Below are 19,347 nucleotides of genomic sequence, written 5' to 3'. Positions count from 1 at the left end.
AAACAAACAGAGAACCAGACAAAACTAAACATCGCAGAGTTGCACATTAAAGTCAAAAAGGCGTGTACGGATTTTATCCTTAAACTTTCAGCTTCTCAAAGACGCCTTGTCTGTTTTTATGACTTCTCTTAGTGAGTGCGGGTTCATCCATAGCAGACCAAGAAAAAAAAAGGCTGGCCATCTAAAGCACAATGTCTCAAACTTCACTTTCAACAAGTCTGCTGTCAGGAAGCACGGAGGAAAAACGGGTCAAACTCTAAATTCAATCCACGGTTGATGTTTTTTTTTTTTGTTTGTTTGTTTTTCTTTGCAAAAGCAGTGAACACAATGATCAACTTTTCAAGTTTTTATTTTCTTTTCACATATGTCTTAGGTGAATTGCAATAATGTTTTCGTGTGTATAGTTGAAGAGGTATAAAGGGGTGTTTAAAGTTTGCAATAAATGTACTCTTATGTGTACAGTTACATTTCCTTTTTTTTTTTTTTTTTTTGTTAGTTCTACTTAAAATTGTACTTGTTTCTATTTTTTTTTTTTTTTTTTTTTTTTGTGCAACGATTTCCAAAAGAGCAACATTATTTAAAAAAGAAAAATTTAAAAAAGGAAATCTTAGTATTTTTTAGGGTTATTATTTTTTATTTGGTTTTGGAAAAAAAAATATATGGAGGCGGCAGGACTTTATTCTTAAAATAAAATGTTGGAATCGTATCGAATTACAGGTGTGTTTTTGTTTGGTTGGCGTTTTTTCTTTTTTTGCATTAGATTTTATTCTGTAAATTGAAGTAATGTAGGATTATTTTGTACTTTATGTGCCGTATGGACAAAATTATTGATGCACAACGCTTAAATATTAACTGAAGATGTTCCAATTGAACCCATTGGCCAAAATGTATAAATTCACACACTTTGCCATGCTTTGCTCACGCATTTGCGAAAGGAAATTTTTTAAATCCCTTTGATTTCCAGTGGAACTGTTATAGGATGCCACTGTTGCACAGAATTTGTAAAAATTTCCATCCTAGATACTCCGCAATCAATGGAAATAATGGAATGCGGGAGCAAAAAAAGGTTGCCGAATGCCGGGAGTCATGGTGCAAAAAAGTCGCAGACGATCAGCTGATTCCATAGCTGAAGAGTTCCAAACTTCCACTGCCATTCATCTCAGCACAAAACCAGTGTGGTTGGAGCTTTATGGGATGCGTTTCCATGACCGAGCAGCTGCAAACAAGCCTCATGTCACCAAGTACATTCGCCAGCGTTGGATGGAGTGGTGTAACTCATACCGCCAGTGGACTCTTAAGTAGTCGAAACATGTACTTTAGACGAATCTTGCATCTCTGTTTGGCAATCTGGTATTTCTAAATCTTAATATTTCAACATACAAGATTTCAACAAGATGTTACAATGCTGTGCTTCCAACTTTGTGGGAACAGTTTGGGAAAAGCCCATTTATATTCCGTCATGTCCTCAATTAGTTGAGGAGGTGGCCTGGCTCTCAATTTCTGTAACCCCACAATCCCTGGGTTGTCTAAGTACTAGAGGTACCCCCCTATATGAACTGTATTGTGTAATTCCTGGAAGTCTTCTGACGTATATGTAGTGTCCTTCAAACGGTCTAATGGCAGACTTCTTTAAAAAGAAGGGTTTTTTTGGTGATGAACAGTGGCAAAGAACAGCGTGGTTTCTACAAGTGAGTTTCTGCTCCCTTGCTTTGCTGCCTCCAAACAGTCAGAAATCTTTTGATGTGGTTTGTGGTGGAGGCATTTGAGGACTCTGTTATAATCTTCAGATGCTCCTTGGAGATGCAGTCATTGTTGCCAAGTCAAATGGCAACAGCATATGACGGTTCCACATATGACTTTCCCTCATCTGCTCATCTAAGGATCAAAGTTCTAAACTATTTATAGGTGAAGGCAGGAGTCATAAACCTTTGGGTAGTCAAGGTGCTAGAGGTTACCCCAAATTGCCTGTATTGTCAAAGTGTGCAACTCCTAAAGGGATATTTACCACTTATATATTTGTAATGTTCAATCTTCCGATACTCAGATATGCCTCTAAGATTTTAAATGAATGTGGGTTTCTATAGTTGAGTCATAGACAAGACCTATGAGTAATTTCCATGTGTGAGTTTCTGCTGTCTTGCCTGCTGCCTCTCACCAGTCAGAAGTCTGGTGAAATAGCGGCATTATCCTGTCAAAGACCCTTTAATGTCAAGGTTCCAGAGGTGGTATTGTAGCCTCCTTTAAAATGTATCATCAACTGACCTATTTGACCAATTGGCAAGTTGGTCAAATTGACAGTTAGGTGTCTGTTTAGTCATTCCAAGGTCCTGAGTACCTTTATAACCTCGGATGGGAGAAAGATCAGCTTAAGGTCATAAAGGATTAAGGTCTTTTGAAGACATTTGATTCTTTTGGAGACTTGAAGCCAGGAGGATTCCAGTGACCTGCTGAGAACAACAGACAAGGGCCAGCTGGTTGGCACAGACCTATTTGAATTTTTGTTAGGTCTGGGCATTTTCCTGGTCTTGTTTCCTTCACAGTGTTGCCACAATCAGCTCAAATTATGGTGTGGATTGGTAGGGTAGCGTGTGAATAGGAGTCCTTAAGGTGCAGGGACGAGTAGGCATTGCTACAATATAGAATTTGGACAAAAAAGAATTACATTCCAAAACATACTACGCTCTTTCTGCTGTCCTTCTTCCATTTGCTAAACGAGGAGGCGGCCATAGCCACCACATTTCCCACTTTCAAACAAAGTGAAACTCGAACTGCTTCTCTAAACCAGCCAATACAAGAAGTAGGTAGTTGACCAAAACATCACATCAACATTTTTTTATCCCACAGAAAATGTTTATTATTATAATTTTTTTTTTTTTTTTTAAACATAAACCTGAAATGTCACATAATACAGCAGTTAGCATAGCAATACTAGACAGGATTCAAGAAACTAAGGTTAAATAAGGTTTAGGGTAATACACAAAAAAAATAAAAATGAAATGTACATTTTTAAGCACTTTCTTTACACCAGCTCTGCTTAATGACCGTGATATTTAAAATTGTACTTGGAAAAACATGCTTAGCATGGAATTCTCAATTATACAGCTACATACATATCAGTTTTTAGGGGAATATTTTCGACTATTACTGTCCGTTTCAGTGTTTGTGTATTTTTGGTCATAGAAAGCGGGGTTTCTGTTCACCAGAAAGTTATACGAAGATATATTCAGCATTGAAACTGCGAATACTTCTCCTAGGATTACTTAAAGACGGTATATGGCAATAAAACTATTTAATAGAAGTTCATGTCAAACAACAAAAGTAGCATTTAATATATACATTAAAAAAAAAGTGGTCCAGCCTTATATTGCACTACACTACACAGAATTTTCCAAGGCAACATCCTGTCATTATAGTTAACCTTATCTTTCGAATCATTGGCATTATCTGTACATACATTTTCTTTTGATAAAACATATATAAATATGTATGCAGTAATAAAGCTGTGTACCAGTACACAAGCATGCCAATCGCATCATATATGTCAGAATTGTAATCTGGATGAGTGTCACAAAGTCTAATGATGAAATAATAAAAACTAGAATGTAGAAATGGAGGCCAAGCGTTCTCATCCACACTCGTTTGCATTCAGGGAAAAAAAAGAAAAACCCCGGCATGGCTGTTCACTTGTAGCCGAGTCCAGATTTGCTGATGTGGCAGAACAGAGTCATGGAGAAGCACATACCCAAAACCTACAGCCGGAAAGACAGAGAGAGAACAAAATGAACAGAGGAAGAGTGTTCAAATAGAAACCAATCCTGTGAATTCTTATCCAGTGAATATAAAAAGCCTAGGCACCTTTATGAAATTGCAGGTTTTTACAATAATAACATAAATCTCAGACTTGTTACATCTTTAACAAAGAACACCATTCTGACAATAAAGCATAGTGGGGGTAGCATTATGCTTTGGGGCTGCTTTTTTTCACCAGGGTTACTTGTCAAGATCGATGGGAAAATGACTAGCTCCACAACATAAATGTCAAACGTATTGCATCTTTAAATGTGTTCTTTCAACAAACACAAATAAAATCTAAATTGGAATAATTGGGATCATTTTAAATAAGAAAACCCCTAAAAAAAAAAAAAAAAACACCCAGATTACAGTCTTTATCAACTTCACACATCTAGACTTTGGAATTTGAGCCCTGGCTTTTTTGCAAAAAAAAGTTTAAGTTTCTTTAAAAAATTCTGCCTACAGCCTTTTTTTAAGGTAATTCCATGAGTTTTCAGTGGGATTAAAGTTTGGGCTTTGGCCATTGCAGGATGTTGATTATCCTTTCTGAAGCCTCTACATTTTCATCTTTTTTTCAGCTATTTATATTCCCATCTAACTTGACAAGTGCCACTGGCCCCAAAGAGAAACAGCCCCAAAGCATAATGCAAACCCCCACCAGGCTTCACTGTCGGTGTACTGTTCCTTGTTAATGTATTTTAATTATTATTTCTGTATTTATATTTTAAAAACCTGCAATTTCTTGAGGGCACATACACTTTTTGATATCCACTGTAGTATAGTGGTTTATATTCACTGCAAATGGTTTCTATAGTAAAATCCTAATCACAAGGAATTGTATTTTGGACATTTGACAAAGTTAAATGCAGATTCTTTACCATCATTAGCATAAAAGTATACACTAGGCAATCATATAGACCTAAAACTTTTCAGATACCTTTGTTGTCCATGTGGTTTTCATGGTGACTTTTTTAATTTTCTTCTGAGCAAACTGTAGCTAGATGAATGACTAGCAATCTCATTCCTCTCAAACAAATGTACACTTTTTATGGCCAAATGGATGTGAACCTCAGACAATCACATTCACACTTCTTTCCTGAGCATCGCATTCTAGATTTAGTCCCTAATTTGCTTGAAGCTCCACTTCCTCTGAAAAGGCTTTCCAGTAGATTATAGAGTGAAAGAACACTCAAGTTCTTCCATTCCAACCTTCTCAAACCATGTCTTCATGGAGACTGTTTTGTGCTAAGCCAAATTGTCATGTTGGAGCGAATTTGGGCCTCTTCGTTCCAAAACATTGCTACAATTGTGTGCCTTGAAGGCATCCACTAACCTTCTGCCATATAATGTATATCTTGCATGTCTAGAAACACCCAATGCATGGGTTAGCTTAAAATCTTTACACTTATTATTTCATTTTCTTCTACCTGCATGGGTCAATTAAAAAACAGACACACAAAAAAACCTAATCTTTAATTCCCTCAAAATTTCACACAGAAATATGTCATAATAGTAAGAAAGCGCAGCTCTATTAAACTGTTGTGATATGATGGTTTGTACCTCAATGCTGCAGATGACGATGACAGCAATCCCAGTTCCCAGCAGATTGGTTTCAAACCAGTTCTTCAGTTTTAAATAGCAGCCCTACAAACACAAGCGTCTTTTTAACATTTTATGCGAACCCTGATGACCCCATTTGACACTTTTACAAAAGCATATCTCTGTTGAACCAGGCTGTTTTATATATCAAATACAATCCAAAAGTTACCTCTTTCCAGTAGTCTGTACATGGTTCTCTTTTACAACATGAAGTTGGTATGTTTTTGATGTCCCAGTCAGTAATATTATTTACACCACAGCACTCGAACTACAACCACAAACCAAAAAGCAATATTCTAAATAGGCCTTGTTATATGTACAGCCTTTTTTTTTATTCTTCAAGTCCCTGTTCTAACTTACGGTTTTCTGAATCATGTTCCAGTCAATAGATGTGTTATTTCCTCCTCCAGTGGATTTCTGCATGCTGTCCTTCAGTTCTTTCCCAATGTAGGCATCGATCTACAAGCAGTACAAAGTCTATTATGAGTTTTCAACTCTTCAAAACATTCAGCCTGTACTCTTGTCTCAACTCAATGAGGGAGAAATGAGTATGCTTTCAAAAGATAATTTGACTTTCCATTCCAATGTCTCCAACTAATAGCTAATAGAGGATCGAGAAATGGCTGATAAAGCAGAATTCTGGGTACAGGTGAGCATGTTGCTTATAAATGTTAGATGCTGCTAGCGTAGAAAGATTAGCAAAGAGCTTCAAAGCTACAGAGCGCAAATGCTAGCATAACATTGTGTTATATAAAGTTCAACGAGCTAAAAATCTACAAATTAAACAATTAAATATAATTCTAGAATCTACAAAAAGGTGTCGGCTGTTAACTGGGACTGGTGTAACAGGTACATATGGATCTGTTTTATTGTAATCTCTGGGTTTTAGTTTTGGGGGGGGGGGGGGGGGGGGGGAGAAAATCGGTTTGGCAAAATATTTGTTCATTCTTAATCATAGGTAAAATAACTTTTCTTACAGCAGTCTCGTTAAAGAGCAGGAGGCAGGCCACGGTCAGCTCGGCCAACATCAGCAGGAACAAGAGAATGAAAAACTGGAAGCAAAGAGTTCAGACATATTGTGAATTACTATGTAATATTTTCTTATACATATAGCACCTGGATACAATTTTTTGTTTTGGAATTTGAGAGACACATGTTCATTTTGTTTAAATGCAACAAATTAGGTCATGAAACGGTAGAAAGACTGTGGAAAGACAATTTGACCAAACTAATCTATAAATGTCCAGATGTTCCACTTCAGTTTTTTGGTGAAAAATTCTCCCTTAGCACGGACAACAGCTTTACCCACTCTTGACATAGTTTCTTCAAATTTAACTGTGTTTCTTATATTGTTGGAGCTTTCATTCCGATCCCGTTCATCCCAGAGCTGTTCAATAGGATTTAGGTGCGATGATTGGGCAGGCTATTCCATGATAAATTACACTCCAGCCCACTGCTCTCTAAATAATGCTTTTAGAGCTTGGGTGTATTTTCCAGGTCATTTTCTTGTTGTACGCTGATGTCGGTTCCAGCGAGCTACGGTCCAGACAAAATTGCATGGTTTTGAAGTATGGAACGGTTGCCATGTTGGCTCCTTTTAATTTCTGGAATAAGTCTCCAACCTTCCCTGCTCCAAAACAACCCCAATCCAAGCTTCCACCTCCATGTTTGATTGTAGGGGTGATGAAGTCTGCTAACATCTTCTCTCCTGTTCTCTGTCTTACATGTCTTACAGAGCCAAAAATGACTCTGTCCACAGAACATTCTTCCCCACATGCATTGTTCGAATGTTTTTGCATTTTTCCTTGTTTATTACATAAAAAAGACCAGGAACATGGAGCATCACGTTTTAGCGTTTCAGAAGCCAACCTGATTCAATATTACCAAAACTGTATTGATTAGGCTTATATTCATTTTACTTTGGCTAGCAAGGGTTTAGCCATATTTAGACTACATTTCCAGCCATTTTTATATGTAAAATCCATGTCAGATTTTCCACAGAAGCCTATTCCAGTTACAATCCGGTTCACTAGTCTCCTTATACCTTGGCCTATATAAGTTTTTACATGTCCATGTGTTGCTAATTGGACTGATTGTTTGTGAGGCTTTTCATTGTTTCTTTTGGTTTTGTTTTTGTCCATTTTGGTGCTTTCTTATCCCCCCACCACACTAAGCTAGAGTTACTATAAATATTTTTAAGCTAACAAGCTATAAAACTGCAAGAAAATTTCAAGGAGTCAATATATAGCTAACAAATCTAAAATTTAAGAACTGCTATAAGTTAATTTATACCAGATTTTGATTATTCATACTGGGACTGCACTTTTATCTCAGTAAAATGAATTGTCTTGGGATTTCTTTGTTGCCATTGCATCGCATTGTGGTAATCCCCCCCAAAATAAGAAGGTAAATGTTCTCAGCTTATGAGAAGTGGTGTACCAGTTTCAACATGATCAGTGTGTACTGGTTGGACAGTCGCTGTGGTGTTCATACGGACTTTCCTTTCAGAACAATAAAAAAATTTAGGTTTGAAAACTTACCGAAATCAAGAGGCATCGGTTTTCCTTGAGCGCCCCCAGAAAACCCAGGAAGGACACGCTAGTGACAAAGATGCCGATGACGAAGAGTGCGCTGGCCAAGTTCACGATGGACAAGGAAGGGAAGAAGGTCAAGTACCTTGTTGTGGTGCTTATGTAGATCCCCAGTCCAAATATAGCAGCTCCACAAAGCTGAAAACATCAGAGAGAGTCGTGTGAAAATCTCGGCATGGTCAAATTAGCGCTTAGGAGTGAACGAATGTGCTGGATGGCAACAAAATACTCCAACTGCCCATCTTTGATGGAAAATGATGAAATAGAAATAAAAAAAAGAGACCCAAAACGTAGATTCCGGTGTGTGTACATGTGTATGAGAGTGTGGGTGAGAGTGTTTTGTGTGTGTGTGTGTGTGTGTGTGTGTGTGTGTGTGTGTGTGTGTGTTTAAACTGGTACGTACGAAAAAGATGAAGTTCACCACACACATGGTGTATTTTAGGCACTTGAGGCATGACATCTTGTCTCTCGTGGCTTCTAGACAGACGGAGAGACAGAAGCATATTAAAACCTGCACAAACAACTTTTATTTCTAGCCCTCTTATTTGGTACCTTTTTAAAAGCACTGGCACCCTCACAATCGCCCCTTCCAATAACATATTTATATTGAAACAACTTAAAAAATAATAATAATAATAAAATAATAATTCTCTTTCCATGTTCAAATGGATCACAGCCTATGAAATTACATTCAATGTAGAATGTTTGTAAATGTAAACAATCCTTTACCACTCTTTCTGTTCTCAGAATCCAAGTTCTTACCAACTTTTAGCCTCGATCTATGTCATAGTGTTTCATAATCGTATCTTTACCATGACATAGATAGACACAAAGGCATGACAGTGACAGAGACAGTGGCATTGAGTAAAAGACAGGAGGTGGAGCTGGAGGTAGCAGAGCTGAAGATGTTGAGGTTTTCGTTGGGAGTGACGAGGATGGACAAGATTAGAAATGAGTTTATTAGAGGGACAGCACATGTAGGATGTTTTGGTGACAAGGTGAGGGAGGCGAGATTGAGATGGTTTGGACATGTGCAGAGAAGGGACATGAATTATATTGGTAGAAAAATGCTGAAGATGGAGCCACCAGGTAGGAGGAAAAGAGGAAGGCCAAGGAGGAGGTTCATGGATGTGGTGAGGGAAGACATGCAGGTAGTTGGTGTGAAAGAGGCAGATATAGAGGACAGGGTGGTATGGAGACGGATGATCCGCTGTGGCGATCCCTAATGGGAGCAGCCGAAAGAAGAAGAAGAAGAAGAAGATAGACACAAAGGCACTTAAAAAGAAATTCCTGTAGCAGAAAAAAAACAATCCTAAACCTGCTCACGTATAAAAAAATATAAAAAAAAGGAAATGGAACAGCATAAGTCAGATGAGCCACACATACAAAGAGACCCGACTTCCTCTTTCTGATATAACTCCATGTCTACGGAGACCGTTGACACATTTCCTGTATGCGCTTCCGAGAAACAAAAAAAACTGAACCCGAACCGTCTTGAGCTTCTAATATAAAAATGTTTATTTTCAATTTCAATTCTTAATATTTCCTTATTTCATTTTATGCCTAACACTTGAACTATATATACAATAAGATTAATATAAAGCACAAAATCAGTGTAAAAAAACACTTTTACAGAACATTGTACAGAAAACATTTCTTGCCATTAAGAGAGCGTTTATTACGATCGCAATCGTTCGTTTTTATTGGAAATTGATGACGTACGTTAGGTTTTTTTTTAGCGTAATGTTCAATCCGATGTTAGAACGTTGAATTTGACTACATTTCCTGAATAAAGTTTCAGGTTGTTTGGGTTCTGTGTAATTCAAAGACAATTGTGTGATAGCTTTTATTTAAAAAAAATATTTTATATATAATATATATATATACATGGTGGAATCTTGATACTCGCAATCTTGACACTCGATAGTTTGCGACTTTTCATTTGGAACTGGACTAAGTGTAACTTAGAAGCTGTGAGTGGCTCGAAAGTTTGGAGTAACAAAACAGAGTTTGGACTAATAAATTAAATAAAAATGTTTGAAAAACTATTTTATTATTGAATTATTCATTGAAAACATTAATGACAAGTAATTCACAATATTTGCATAGAAGGACCCATCAAAAGCAGAGAGTCAAAAATTTTGTATTTACTTGCGAGGGGTCATGGAACGTAACCCCCACAAGTATCGAGGTTGCACTGTGTATATATATATATATATATATATATATATATATATATATATATATATATATATATATATATATATATATATATATATATATAGAGAGAGAGAGAGAGAGAGAGAGAGAGAGAGAGAGTCAGTTCTCATTCGTATCATTCCATCTGAATTTCGTTTGTTTTCTTACCGCGCCTGGATGAGAACGCTCGTCCGTCCTTGTGATCGCTCGGTCTCTGTCTGTACTGCTGAATGGAGGAATGCAAATGTTCACTTGCACTTCCTCTTTCTCAAGCCCTTTTCACTTCTGATCTACGCTCAGACCTCCTGTAGCTTTATCTGCGTACACTCTGGAAGAAGAACTGACCTCGGATCAGTCTAACCAAAAAAATCAATCAATCAGCTAACGTTCTGGAATACTGCCTTGTCGAAGGACACATGGAAAAAACAGAGGACAACTTGTGAATCGTGGCCTTCAGGACCCTGTCTGACCGAAAGAAGGCTATATATATTTTTTTTTTTCGTTTCATTTTCGCGTAAGCTAAAATGGTGATAAGAGCATGGTGCACTACAACACGAAGACAGGGGGGGAAACCACAACACCACCATTGTGTGTGTGTTTGTGCAGCAGTATTAGTGTGTAAGCACCGAGTAAGAAAGAAACCTGAAGCATACAGAACTGTAAATTTAGGACTGTTCCATTTATTCACAGTGAAGCCACAAGGCTAATTTAGCTAACGAGCAACTGCTAACTACCAGATTAGCATCATGACAAACAGCACAGCCAGATCATTAAACTTAAGCATTTTTATTAATTTTTTTACCTCATTTCTAACACAAACTCCACAGTTTTTCGGCTCTGGGGTGTCTTTGTGTTCTGTACTATAAATAATGTACATTACGAGTCTGAGAAACGACTCTGGGTGACGTGTGTGAATGGGTGATTATGTAGACATGCCGTTTTTTTACATGAGCCAGAAGGTTACATTTCTTGTTTAGTTGACCAACTACAGCAATCAGGCATAAATTTATGACCACTGACAGGTAAAGTGAAGAACACTGAAGATCTCTTCATCTTGGCACCTGTTAGCGGGTGGATTTATATATTAGGCAGCAAGTGAACATTTTGTCCTCAAAGTTGACATGTTCGAAGTAGGAAAAATGGGCGAGTGTAAGGATTTGAGCGAGTTTGACCAATTGGGACGTCTAGACGACTGGGTCAGAGCGTCTCCAAAACTGCTGCTCTTGTGGGATGTTCCTGGTCTTCAGTGGTCAGTATCTATCAAAAGTTCGCCAAGGAAGGAACAGTGGTGAACTGGCGAGTCGTGGGCGGAAGAGGCTCATTGATGCACATAAGGAACGAAGGCTGGTCCGTGTGGTCCGATCCAACAGACAAGATCCTGTAGCTCAAACTGCTAGTTGGATATATAGATATGTTTTTTTCATTATTAAATTATAGGAATCTCATAAATACCAAATGTACTTTTTCTTTCTATTTTTTCTTTAGCTGAAATGTAAATATAAGTCGCTCTGAATAAGAGCGTCCCTCAATGGCCATAAATTTAAATGCAGGTAGTGTGTGTTTGTGTGGTTTCCCTTCTTCAGTTCCTCAATCAACTTTTTAACCACCTCCTTTGAATTTGCAAAAGTTATATGAGGAAAAAGCAATGGAAGTGGGAAGTGAAACACCATCAGGAAATGGTCAGAACAGACCTGATGGACAGAGATGTTCCATGAGTTAATGGTGCAATGGGTAATGCTGTCCAAACCCTCAAGAAGCCGATGGGTGGGTTGTGATGGTGGGAGTAGCAGAAGCTTTTTGAAGATCATCTTCGCGTCATGTGTCTATCAATGTTTTGACTCTCAGCAAAGGATCATTTAAAAGTACAAGGAATTGTTTTACGCACGAAAATTGCGTATATCCGGTGAAACCTCAAAATGAACCCCAGTTTAGTGCCATTGAAGGGTCACCAGAGTTTGGGATAAAAGTTCAGGGTATTAGTTTTACCTCAGGCCTCCTCACACTCCTAAGTGGGTAACTGACTTTGCTAACACCCTTGTGGCTGAATGAAATCTCACAAATCTCCACAAAATCTCTTCCTGGCAATTCGATTAGCATTTTTAAAAATTGGTTTGATTTAGTTTGTGGATTGTTTGCTATACCGAACAAATCATTTACAATATTATAGACAAAGGTTTGTGGAAAACCTGACCATAAGTCCCCATTTACTCTTATAAATAGCTCTTCTCTTCTGGGAAGATGTTTGTGGAGATTTGTGGAGACTCTTTCAGCACCGAACAATTGCCTTTGAGATTACGATGAATGTGAACAATACAGATGATTCGCATTTTGGCGACAAAGTTTTATGAAAAACTGACCATTACATTATGTGCTTTTTCAACACCCCATTCCATATTCAGCCCCCATTTAATGGTACTATAACCTCCATTCTTCTGGGAAGATGTTCCACTAGATGTTGGAGGGTACTTGTGATTTTGTGATGTTTCAGCAAAAGAGACATTAAGTACAGTAACAAAGTACATTTATTCAAATACATTACACTACTGTGAACATCCCATCTGACATGTTCCTACTAATAATAACCTCCACTCGAAGGTGTTCCAATAGATTTTGTGAAGAATTGTGCTCATTCAGGTACATAAGGATGTTAGTAAAGTCAGGTGCTGATGTAGGTGATGGGAGGAGGCCTGGGTCACCATCAGAGCTTTATAGCAGGAGATCTTCCACACCCTTCCAACCCATGGACTGCATATCTTATTGGGACTGGCTTTGTGCATAAAGTCATTGTCATGCTTTGGATCTGCTGGTTAAATCAAAGAAAATATTTTATCCCACCGTATACAAAGCACTTTGTGAGGTAAGAACCACATATGTTTGGGGGGGGGGTTGGGGTCTGGTAAACCTGACCAAATCCACTTCTCTTATTACTCAGACATACAATAATGTCTATATGTAATATATAATAAGAAAACTCGACATTTCTATATGTGGGAGCTTAAGAGAAGTGGTTATTACTGGTTTGGAATTCCCCCCTCCATGAAGTCATCTGAAGTTCTTCAAAAGACCACTTGTACACATTTCAGTATATGAAAATCAGCTTCTTTATTTGAAATATTAACAAATCATTAAGACAAAGGGATTGTCCAAAAAAAACACCAAACAAACTAGATTAAATTTTAACTAAAATTTAACTAGTAAATTAGCAGTTTCTTATTGGTTAATAGCAGCTTCGGAAATCAAGAGGGTTTTTTTTTTTTTAACATCCCATTTAACATTTAGTCCTCGTTCGCTGTCCAGACTTCTCGGAAGACTAGATGTACATATACAACCGTGAAACGCAGATGGCTGTAAAAGTCAGGCGTTCCGATACTTTTGTCCATAAAATGTGTAAATATAAAGGGAAATCCTTCAGATTTATTTCCCAAGAACTATTTATTTATTCAGTTATTTACCCCCTGGGGGTGAGGGTTAAATGACATTTCTCAAAACCAATTTCCATATGATTGAAAGGGTTCTAAATGGGGTTTGATGTGAATTTGATGTCAAATCGAAGCTTCTCAACAAAGATCAATACACATTTTCATTAAAGACCAAAAATCCAGCATCATAATGCAAAGAAAAACCAACAACAATTTTATAGTATAAAAGAGCACAAAATTCACTGTTAATTCCAATTAGCAAACAAAAAAAAAAATCTGCATACTCAGCTTTTCTGTCCAGCACTCTTATTAAACAAACAAATCAACAAAATCTCTCAATATATATATATATATATATATATATATATATATATATATATATATATATATATATATATATAAAAATTACATATATGTATATTTGTTCATTTTGATCTTGAGCATATACATTTTCAGCTGTTGCTTCAGGCAGCGTTTTAACACTTGTTCGCCGAGCCGTGATTGGCTGATTTCACATTTGTAAACGAAACAAACGAAACGAAAAGCGTTCAGTGCATTAAAGTTTCACGGAAAAAAAAAATGAATCGAACAAACCTTTAAAAAAACCTTTTATTTGTCGTTTTTCTCTTTCACTATCGATAAGAGGATGCTACTGTGTGGAGTTTAAGGCTTGAAAGGCAGAAGGGCATGTTCATTTTAGGAATATGATTAAAATATGACCACTAGTTAAATTTAAATAAGAAAAAAAAAAAAGAAAAATGGCAGAAGGTCCTATGGAACTAGTCGTTCTGTCCACGATGTTGAATGTGGGTCGGACCGAAACCTTCGTTCTGTGTATTTTGTGTCGAACGGCACCAAAATAATAAGGACTTGAATATAAAATTGGGGGTCTTTTAATATGTGTACCTATACATTTACATTCACATATTCTCACACACTCACACTTCTATAATTCGACTCGTGGTTAGAATCATGGTGTGTGTGTGTGTGTAAATGTATAGATAGACATATAGGAGACCCTAATGCAATTTAATATTTAATTTATTTTAATTAAAAAAAAATTAAAATTTAAATTATTTTTCTGAGGGTAAAACAAATAAATTTGTTCATGTGTAATAGAGCTTTTTTTTTTTTTTTAAGAAGATTTTTTGACAAAAAGGCTACATTTTATGATTGTAACTTAATTATGTAAAAAAAAAAAAAATAATAAAATGTATTGGTACGTCCAGTTCTCCCAACTCTCTCTCACTCTCACTCTCACTCTCACTCTCACTCTCACTCTCTCTCTCTCTCTCTCTCTCTCTCTCTCTCACTCTCACTCTCACTCTCACTCTCACTCTCACTCTCACTCTCACTCTCTCTCTCACTCTCTCTCTCACACACACACACACACACACACACACACACACACACACACACACACACACACACACACACACACACACACACACACACACACACACATGCAATTCAGGTCTGAATCTGACCCATATGCACATATTGGGTTAGTTCATTCCACAGCATTATCACTATCGAGTAGATGAGTGAGAGGATCGGGAACGAGGCCGTGGTCACTCCCTTTCTCTCTCTCTCTTTTCCGTTGTGGCTCTTGTGTCTCCGAGGTAAAGTCATCAAGGCGCAGAAGTGAGAAGCCACTTCCTGGTGTGGCCCTCAGTAGAAGCGCTTGCGGCTGCGCTCCTTCCAGTGCGCGTAGATAAAGATGAACGCCACGACCACGGCCACGAAGCCGACCACCGAGACGATGAACAGGAAGAGGAGGGTGAGCGTGCTCATGCCTTTATCCACCACCTCGACTGCAAGAGACACAAAGGAAAGAAGGGTGTGACTGGGGGGCTGCAAAACATCACAGCTCAGCATCTACATCGATTCTGATCTTTTAGTTGATCATCAAAAATTTGATGATACAATACAATTCATGTGCAAAAGTACTGGGACCAGTATAAAACTAAGAAACCTGAACCTGTTCCAACAAAGGCAACTTCATGTAGGTATGCTTTACATTGGTTTCCGGAAACTTTTCATGGGAACTTCATTTGGGAAATTTGGGAAATTTTCAAAAAATAAAAAACAAACAAATAAATAAATAAATCATTTTTGATTCAATTGTTTGTAGAATTTCAAAAGATTCTAAAAAATTCAATTTAAAATTGGAACACCTTCGGTGCCATAAGTGCTTTATTGGTCTTTAATGGTGTTTCCACCAACACAATGCACCAAATGGTCAGCAGTAGAGCTTTGGAACGTACCTACATCAGATCCTGACTCTACTAACACGCTTGTCTGAAATCTAGTGGAACATCTTCCCAGAAGAATCAAGATCAACAGCAAATGGGGACTCAAAGTACATCAAAATTTGTGCCCATATATAGTTTCAGACTGTGCATTCAAAACATCTGGAAACAATTATTAAAAAAACCCTCCTCCACCAGCGTTTTTAAAAATAGGCCCCGAAACTAAGCTTTCGGAGTTTCATATCCAGTTTTGAAATCTGCTAAAATCATATTCATCGCTTGTTACCGGGAATCTCTCGGTGGTCCACGCTGGGTACCATGACTTCCTGCTCGTTCTCCAGTTCCTCGAGGGTTCTTTCGACTGTCAGCTCGAACAGCTTGAGCGAGATCAGGTCGTGGTTATCTGCCATCAAACATCAGCCAGACGTCACATGACTGAACAGTACTGAGCGAATCGAAACAATTGTTGAGATGAACTTTAGATATCGGGGTTTTTTTTGCCCGTTGGGGTTAATGGTGTCTGCGTCGCAAATTCCTTCTGTACAGGAAGAAAGAAATCAAATGTCCAAACCTGAAAGGTCTCCAGTGAGCGAAGAGGCTCCGAAGTAATAGCCCTGGGGGAGGTGGACACCTGGGACCTCCACACAGTCCCTCCATTCCTGCTTCCCTTCGATGTCCATCATGACCTGTGGAGGAGCGAGGAGGCATTTTGGATGAAAAACGCTGATCGTGTGACGGGGTTTGATTCCGTATTGACCCAAACATACATTAAAACAGCTTAAGGGGTCATTCGCATATTCTGTATTGTGTCCCAGGAGTCTGCTGTGTGTGTGTGTGTGTGTGTGTGTGTGTGTGTGTGTGTGTGTGTACGCCAGTGATCACAATTTGGGTTCAGTTAATGAGTGATTGTTTTTTTTCTTTTTTCGAATGCCGCCCCCTAGTGGGACCCTTCGGGAGTTCAGGTACAGACGCAATACAGATTAGGGATCTGTTGAATACGCACATCCCTAGAACGTATAAAGGAGGAAATATAGGTGAGCGTACCGTTAGAGTGCTCTTCATGTATCGGACCAGGACGGACGTGTCGTGCTCGACGTTACGCACGGCCGCCTGGCAGCCCCCCAGGTCCGCGTTCCTTCCGTCCCGATCGTGCTCGTACGCCACGCTCCCGTTTCCCACCATCGCCGAAAGGAACGGGAACGACCTCTACGGGCGGAGAAAACAGCAAGGAACGAGGGTGAGGGAAATGAAGCGGAATCGGACGGGGTCTTTGAGAGGGGAAGGGGGGGAGGCGAGGAGTTCACGTACCTCGTGCTGATTGTCGTAGTTGGGATACGTGTCGATGAAAATGCCCAGGCCGGTGAAATGATTTATGTTTCCAAACACGGGGCCTGAGACAAAGTACAGACCTTCAGCAGTCAGACATTTCGTATCAATCTGTTTTACACAGAAGACTGGACATTTTATTGAACAAAAAGCACCAGGTTCACACCTTTCCTGCTAAACGCAAATCCAAACGGTTACTATGGAAACGATTGTAAAATAGAAACAAAAAAAAAAACTTGCCTGTTTGCATGCGGTCTCGCGTCAGCCACAGCGCCAGTCCGTCTCCGTTCAGGTTCTTCTTGCCCTTGCCGTGGATCTTAAAGTGCACCTGGAGCTCCCAGTCTCGAATGTAAAACGGCTGTACACACACACACACACACACAAGTTCATCAGTTCAACAGGTGTTGTGGGACGTTTTTTAGGACGTGACCTGCCCGAAGAGACAAAACCCTATTTGTAGCTCATTGGTTAAGATGTTGGATTTCTGATTAGAAGGTCGCGAGTTCAAATCCCTGCTCCACCAAGCTGCTGTTCCTCATCCGTCTCTCCATCAGGACTATCGCTCAAGATTACGAGGGACGTTTACTTCACGCTGGACCTGCTGCAAGTGTGTGAAAACGGATGCACGTTTTACATTTATGCAAGAAATTAGACAGATAGCAGGGTAGGATTTTCACCCGAGGCGGTTGAAGGACCTCCGTCCTGCATTTCCTGAGACAGTAACCGTTAAAGGTCAAAATGCCCCCTACGGACGTCGCCGGGTGAGACGAGTGGTCACGGAATTAGACATTTCAGGGGATTTTTTTGTGTCTTTCTGGACAGTGTTGAAAGTGCACTCACGATGCGACTCCACACGGCACCCTGGCGGCTCTGCAGGTCAGGGGTCAGGCGGACGTACTCAGGCGTGATCATGGCGTTGCCCAGGAGATCCCAGTGGGACGAGCTCGAGGAACCCAGACCTGTGCGCACACACACACACACACACACACACACACACACACACACGATGAGTAATATAACTGCATATAATTTGTGCAAAAATCTACACGATCCATTTCAAAAGTAGCAAATAATATTTGAGGAAGATTTAAAAAGTAATAAATGAATCACTTCTTGACTTATTAATACATTTGTGATCACTGTGTGTGTGTGTGTGTGTGTGTGTGTGTGTGTGTGTGTGTGTGTGTGTGTGTGTGTTTTCACCCTCCATTGGATATCTGTCACACTTTCATTTGTAATTGACATCAATGGGGAGCAATTAGGAATACTTTAAAACCATATTAAATAAATTGCACTGGAAAGTTGTTTAATCAACTCGAAAATCCTTAGTCAAATCAAAGCCGAATCCCACTATCTTTAAAAAAAAAATAAACTCAATTAAATCTTTTTTTTCTTTTTTTTTTTCTTAAATACCCGTTTTCCGCCTGCTGCTCTGCGATTGGATAGAAGTGTTCCAGTGACCGCACTGTAGGTCGGTCCAAAGTGTGTGATTGATTAAAAAGCTGACCAATCACTGAACCGGAGGCGGGATTATTCTTTTAAAACAGGTGGGAAATTGCTCAACCAGACTCCTTCAACTACCTTGGTACGGCTTGGCCAGCGAGTACTCCCTCTTAAGAAACTCGTCCCTCTGGAAGTCGTCATTTCCGGTACAGAGGGCCGTCAGGGCGAGCAGAAACACGAGAGAAAAGTAAACTTTGGCGTGTCTCAGAGCGCGGAGCGTGAAATGGAGAAACTCGAAATAAATAGCGCTGATTTTCTCGCACCCGTTCGTAGGGGCCGCCATCTTTGATCTTCTATTGCTGGTGCAAGCGGACTACCGCACGGATTGGCGAATGTGCCGTGCCAGGTGGATTTTGATTAGCTGGAAGGGCTGTCAATCAAACGGTTAGCCAATCGCTGTTTCTCCACAAGGGCTCCTTGATACGCGCGTAGACCAATGTAGTACAGTATATGAGGGGAAAAAAAGATTTATTTATTTATATACATATTTTATTGATATTCCAAGGCATTAAATGCAACCAGAAACGTATAAATAAATAAATAATTATTTTTTTATTAAATAATAATTTTTTTTATTATACTCAAGTAAAAAAAATAATTTATGGGAAATAAAAGTATGTGTTAAGGCATTATTATTATTATTATTATTATTATTATTATTATTAT

At 38.8% G+C, this 19,347-nt stretch overlaps 3 protein-coding genes across 5 annotated transcripts in view; all 3 read right to left on the bottom strand.

Moving 5' to 3' along the window:
- The window catches only part of pxmp2 (peroxisomal membrane protein 2), a 109,038-nt gene that overhangs the window by 24,784 nt on the left and 64,907 nt on the right, over positions 1 to 19,347 (bottom strand). The gene's annotated exons all lie outside the window — the stretch shown is intronic.
- LOC310717982 (leukocyte surface antigen CD53) lies at positions 2,829 to 10,558 on the bottom strand. 3 transcript variants are annotated; one of them, XM_083526443.1, is made up of 8 exons: positions 10,350 to 10,558; positions 8,386 to 8,456; positions 7,932 to 8,120; positions 6,369 to 6,443; positions 5,752 to 5,850; positions 5,561 to 5,659; positions 5,258 to 5,436; positions 2,829 to 5,155 (listed from the first exon to the last, which is right to left on the bottom strand). In XM_083526443.1, the coding sequence occupies exons 2-8, from the start codon at positions 8,440 to 8,442 to the stop codon at positions 5,038 to 5,040; spliced, it is 816 nt and encodes a 271-aa protein (XP_083382569.1). In that variant the 5' UTR covers positions 8,443 to 8,456; positions 10,350 to 10,558; the 3' UTR covers positions 2,829 to 5,037. The 3 variants fall into 3 exon arrangements, with proteins under 3 accessions (XP_083382569.1, XP_083382570.1, XP_083382571.1); XM_083526444.1 differs by having other exon boundaries at positions 2,829 to 3,749; positions 5,353 to 5,436; positions 8,386 to 8,459; positions 10,350 to 10,529; XM_083526445.1 differs by having other exon boundaries at positions 2,829 to 3,749; positions 5,353 to 5,436; positions 10,350 to 10,488.
- lman2lb (lectin, mannose-binding 2-like b) lies at positions 13,259 to 19,061 on the bottom strand. The gene is made up of 9 exons (XM_083527559.1): positions 18,760 to 19,061; positions 18,019 to 18,137; positions 17,419 to 17,536; positions 17,161 to 17,243; positions 16,897 to 17,058; positions 16,424 to 16,538; positions 16,139 to 16,255; positions 15,032 to 15,414; positions 13,259 to 14,862 (listed from the first exon to the last, which is right to left on the bottom strand). The coding sequence occupies exons 1-8, from the start codon at positions 18,962 to 18,964 to the stop codon at positions 15,272 to 15,274; spliced, it is 1,062 nt and encodes a 353-aa protein (XP_083383685.1). The 5' UTR covers positions 18,965 to 19,061; the 3' UTR covers positions 13,259 to 14,862; positions 15,032 to 15,271.

Source organism: Silurus aristotelis, assembly GCF_946808225.1.
Source record: "Silurus aristotelis genome assembly, chromosome: 23".
Lineage (NCBI taxonomy): Eukaryota > Metazoa > Chordata > Actinopteri > Siluriformes > Siluridae > Silurus > Silurus aristotelis.
The sequence above is the reverse complement of the archived record's forward strand: the minus strand, read 5'-3'. Positions and strand labels throughout refer to the sequence as shown.

Coding starts and splice junctions, on each gene's coding strand:
- LOC310717982 (XM_083526443.1), bottom strand. CDS start 8,442: ATGTCATGCCTCAAGTGCCTAAAATACACCATGTGTGTGGTGAACTTC. Junction 8,121..8,385: donor TGGTGAACTTCATCTTTTTC/GTACGTACCAGT, acceptor TGATGTTTTCAG/CTTTGTGGAGCTGCTATATT. Junction 5,437..5,560: donor GTACAGACTACTGGAAAGAG/GTAACTTTTGGA, acceptor TTGTGTTTGTAG/GGCTGCTATTTAAAACTGAA.
- lman2lb (XM_083527559.1), bottom strand. CDS start 18,964: ATGGCGGCCCCTACGAACGGGTGCGAGAAAATCAGCGCTATTTATTTC. Junction 18,138..18,759: donor GCTGGCCAAGCCGTACCAAG/GTAGTTGAAGGA, acceptor GTGTGCGCACAG/GTCTGGGTTCCTCGAGCTCG. Junction 15,415..16,138: donor GGACCACCGAGAGATTCCCG/GTAACAAGCGAT, acceptor TGTCTCTTGCAG/TCGAGGTGGTGGATAAAGGC.